We start from the raw sequence: 4,808 nt of genomic DNA, 5'->3' as shown, positions 1-4,808 counted from the left end.
ATTATTAATCACTTCACCTGGATACGCTATTTGTATGTTGTTGTAATATACATAAGTACCACCTATTCGCCAGTGACGACTCGTGGGTCTGCTTCATGAGAGATGACGTTTATTTGTAGAAAATCGTTCTTCATGCACTCATCATTGACAACGACTGAAAAGTCGAAACACAAAATCAAGTAGGTGCTAAAGTATTTGTATTTACTTTTACATATAAGTATCTCTACAAGAGACATTTTCCAAGTATATAATACTTTGCCTCAAGCAACGTATAAGTAGTAGAAATTGTGCTAATTAGGTAATGTCGATGCTGGACATTGATATATACAAGCTTTTTCTGAAAGAGTAGGAGGTAAGAGGACACTATAAAACAAGAAAATTAAATAAATGTTTGGTAGTAAAATAAAATAATTCGAAGTGGTCTGTATTCTGTCGACAGAACACAGACCAACTTTTACCTGTTGCCTTAACAGCGCGTTTTAAAAAATACCACAAATGGCGATGTAAACGTCATCTGTAGTACGATGCTACATTTTAGGATTACGTATGCTTCAACAAGGTCCATTTAAAATGGATATCTACTTGCTGAAACTTGCTTTGGCAGTAGTCTGAAAGTTCACCATTAAAGCAGTATAGGTAAGGGTCAATCCGGCTCTGGTAGGATCACGCAGGAAAATACGCCACTGCAACGTCGCATTCAATCAGAATTACTTTACTTGAGACTAGATTGAAGTTTCTACAATTTATTCCGCTGACTGAATATGACGCGAAACTATTCTATACGATGAAAATGCTAAGGTTTCCACAAGTGGCGTTATATGAAGGATTAGTTTTCCTTCTTCGGTACGTCTCACCATAACTACAGCAAAGGATTTAACGCTCTCGCTATGTTCCATAAAACGATGCCAACCACAGCAAATGACGGAACATCGGATAAACTCGTCAAAGGTGCATAAGCAATCCCGGATTACCTTGTCTATTCTGTTCGAATTACCAATAAATTCAAATCTCAGAAGTTCAAGTTTTCAAATAGTTTTGTTTTTTTTCCAGTTACTGAACTTCTATTGTATCAGTTTTGTAATCCACATTTACAAAGTTTAATTAAAATAAGTCTGTTACGTTTTATGGGACAACCCCATAATTAGAATTTTAAGGGGTCTCCCTGTGACCTTAAGCACTAGTCGCCACTGTTACTAATATACAAGTTTATACATTAAACGACCGTCGGGGTTCCGTTGTCGTCAAAGAATAACACCGCCTCAAATTGAGCTCCTGTTTTGCCACTTCAGTTAAAATACACGTCATTACTTATATGATTAGTCACAAACGCCTTTTTTCGCAAAGATCATTGCATTGATAAAAGCTCCGTTATTAACGCATTGCGTTGGTTCTTTACGTTTTTTGTTTGCAACTCCAGGAAAATTGTTGATTTTACCGCTTTTCGCGCACGAGCCAAATGGAAAGAAGTTTTCCACAAAAGTTACTTATCTTGTAGAAATTAGACAAAAACGCCCATTAGGTATCTGTAGTTGGTGACAAGACGCTACGCATGCATCGTATCGCATCATTACCAGGAAAAAGTAATAACAATATGTAAAAATGATTTCAGAAATCAATACAATGGAGCTTGGTTATAGTAACGCCGGTTATAACGAATACCTGATGTAACGTCAGACTTGCAAATTTACAAATTAAACCAATACTAAAAATATCGGTAATAACGGCGACAAACTCGAATAATATTTTCACTTCAGTTCCTAATTCAACTAAAAATCTTATTTCAGTGTAATACATTACAAATTTTATTTTTCAAATTAATTCGTTTGTATTGACTCTCAAATCACGAAACCTCTCTATATAACAAAAAACCTACTCAATGTCTTGAGATTCGTTACAGGGAGTTTACAGAAGAATTTATTAATTGTAAATAAACACTATATTGTGTAGGCAAATTGAAAACCAAACAGAGGAATCTTCCACTATAAGTAATCATAAAAATTTGACATGGTTCATTAGAAAAAATTCTATAAATACCTACATTTAGCCATTATTTAATAGAAATAACTCAACTGTTACTCGCTACTTCGTCCGGTCTGAATTTGATTATATCGCAAACTCCCATTTGGTATTCTAAAAATCCTTTTATTGTAGATTAAAAAAAATAAATGATAACCTTCTCTTTCCTATAAAAAGTCCTTGAAACCGCATTAAAAAAATATTGAAAGATGAGGGTTTAGGGAAGTTAACATTTGTGGCTGTTTGTATTTTTGTATAAGAAATCTAAAAATTTTATATTTTCGTCAAAAAATTAAAAAAAAAATTAGATCACAACATCTATCGGGTCCAAGACTATTCTATCTTTCAAGCTAGTTAGCCATACAAATTCACAAAATTCCATTGACATCGGTTGAGTGAGTTTGGAGATTAGCGTTTATTAGGAACATTTTTATATCATTATTATCAGTCAAGTTCAGTTAAAGTCATCAGTCCTAAAACTGGTTAGACACGTACGTCCACTCTTTCCTATCCTGAGAATTTTATATATCGTATTAAAACAAAGCAAAGTAGATTCAATAAATTCAATTTGAAAAGATTTTGAGAGTTCAATTAGTTTGGGACAGGGTGATATTTTCAAATTGAAAAACATATTCCATAAACGGTCATCAAATTATGCATTTTCGTTAGTGTGACGTTAAAAGAAAAAATGCCGAAAAGGAATATACATTTTTTATGTTCAGCAAGCATTTTACCTTATCTGTTTGTACTACTTGCATCATGAACTACATACTGTAATTAGTTATTTATGATTATGATAAAGATTTACACATAAAAGAAGCAATTAGTGTTTATAAGTAATCTATTTTATGGCTTACGAAATCTAACTGACTATAATGTTTCGTTTTTGATTGCGTGCCATGTTTTAAAATAGTACAGAAACTAGTTTAAGGTTAAGGACTAAGAATCTGTTGTTTGAAAAACATCATCGGACTGACAGAATTTATAGCAGCAGCAGTCCTTTCAGTATTGTGAACATTGAGAGAATAACATCATAAGGTCGTTTGTCCTAAGACTGGTTGGACACGCACCCCCACTGTTTCCTATCCTGAGCCAAACTTCGCATTTTCCTAAAACTAGAATAACCCACATCTTTAACTATTTGCTAACAGTAATCTAATCTAGGTCTACCTCTACCCATCCTAACTCTCGTTTCTGCCTCTAATATGTTTCTGACTAGACCTTTATGCCTGAGAAGATATCCTACCAACCTATCTCGCCTATTTCTTATTCAGTCCTCTGTTCTCCTATTCTTTCTAATATCTCTTCATTTCTAGCCTTCTCTATCCACGGTATCTTCACCATTCGCCGGTAACACCATATTTCGAACGCTTTCAATCTTTTCTTTTCCGCAGCGCCCACCGTCCATGTTTTGCACCCGTACAGCGCCGGGTTCCAAACATACACTTTTAACAACCTTTCTCAAATTTCTAAATTAACCATTCACGAGCACAGAAGTGACTTCTTTTTATTGAAGACGACCGGTCCTCGCACTATCCTCTGCTTTATATCCCTACTACCTCCTTCCGCCCTTATCTCACTTCCTATTTGATGTACTCAGTACGATAATGAATTTAAAAATTGCTAGGATAATAGTTTACTGAAGATTGTGAAAATGATGAGGCGGGGTAAAATAATCCTCAACAGTCAAAAATTACATTTATTAAAGATAACATTCGTCAACTAGAATGAATCAAATAAATCTGAGCTGTTTCATATTTTCATATTTTTGAGTGCCTGCTGTATATTGTAAATAATTTTCCAATTTTTCAATAAAAATGGGCAAATATTGTTTTCGAAACTATAAAGCTCATCAAATTTTAATATCGTGGATTAAAAAGAACAGACCATTTTTTTTTAACTAAATCATTTAATGGATAAAAATAAAATAACTCTCATTATAATTGATAAATCTTATTAACTTAAAGCTGTTGTTATAAAATGTAAAAAATTATATTCAGTCGTCATTGCAGTTATTAATTATTTTATTATGTTAAAACACCACCGTACACTTGTACCGTGCTTGAATAGAAAATTTGCAATTTTTTTCTTCTTCATCGTCATAAATGTCACCTAAGCATACACGTATCAACATAAAATCTTACAGATCACGAATTCAGACTTCGTTTAGTGTCTGCATTTTTTAAAAGTGAACGCGTTCTTGATTCCTTTCCAGGCTCTTTTAAAGGAACTGGTTCGTACTGTTACAATTTCCGGTTGTTGTAATTGTGGTACTCTACTATGCACCACATCGATTTCTGCAACATTTGACTGTCCCATGTCACACAAACTTGCTGGTAACTCGTCGAAATTAGGGATATGAAATATCTCCAATTCTGTTTCCGCTTCTAGGTAACTAGTCGATGACGGTCTTCTTTGAAAGTGCTCGTTGAAATAAAGAACTTTTACACCAGATTGATTACTATTGTAATTTATAAGCTGCAAAATTCGAGCCTGAAAAAAAAAAAGAATGAAAGCCGACTGCATCTTTGAATAACAAAAAATTAATATATTTTGATGTGTTTTCTGGTAATTATAAGAAAATATTACAAATAAAAGGTTCTAAATTTTTTAAGTTATGTATACTTCTTTCTTTTTACTATGCAACGGAAGTTGCGCGCGCACGGTAGATTGAAGTTTGCAACATAGTGAGTGCGACCGAGATGTTACGAAATATATTTAATATAAACACAACTCACGTCGACGATTTTACTTCATCGTAAAATTCTAAAATGTCAGCTGCACTAAGGAAT

At 33.6% G+C, this 4,808-nt stretch overlaps 1 protein-coding gene across 1 annotated transcript in view; it reads right to left on the bottom strand.

Moving 5' to 3' along the window:
• Positions 1–3,953: 3,953 nt before the first annotated feature.
• Positions 3,954–4,808, bottom strand: part of LOC112905763 — a 4,501-nt gene continuing 3,646 nt past the window's right edge. The window contains exon 2 of the mRNA XM_025978808.1: positions 3,954–4,509. Coding sequence (XP_025834593.1) covers positions 4,183–4,509 — 327 coding nt within the window. The 3' untranslated portion in view covers positions 3,954–4,182. The remainder of the gene's footprint in view (positions 4,510–4,808) is intronic.

This window comes from Agrilus planipennis, unplaced genomic scaffold (assembly GCF_000699045.2).
Source record: "Agrilus planipennis isolate EAB-ADULT unplaced genomic scaffold, Apla_2.0 scaffold63, whole genome shotgun sequence".
NCBI lineage: Eukaryota > Metazoa > Arthropoda > Insecta > Coleoptera > Buprestidae > Agrilus > Agrilus planipennis.
The sequence above is the reverse complement of the archived record's forward strand: the minus strand, read 5'-3'. Positions and strand labels throughout refer to the sequence as shown.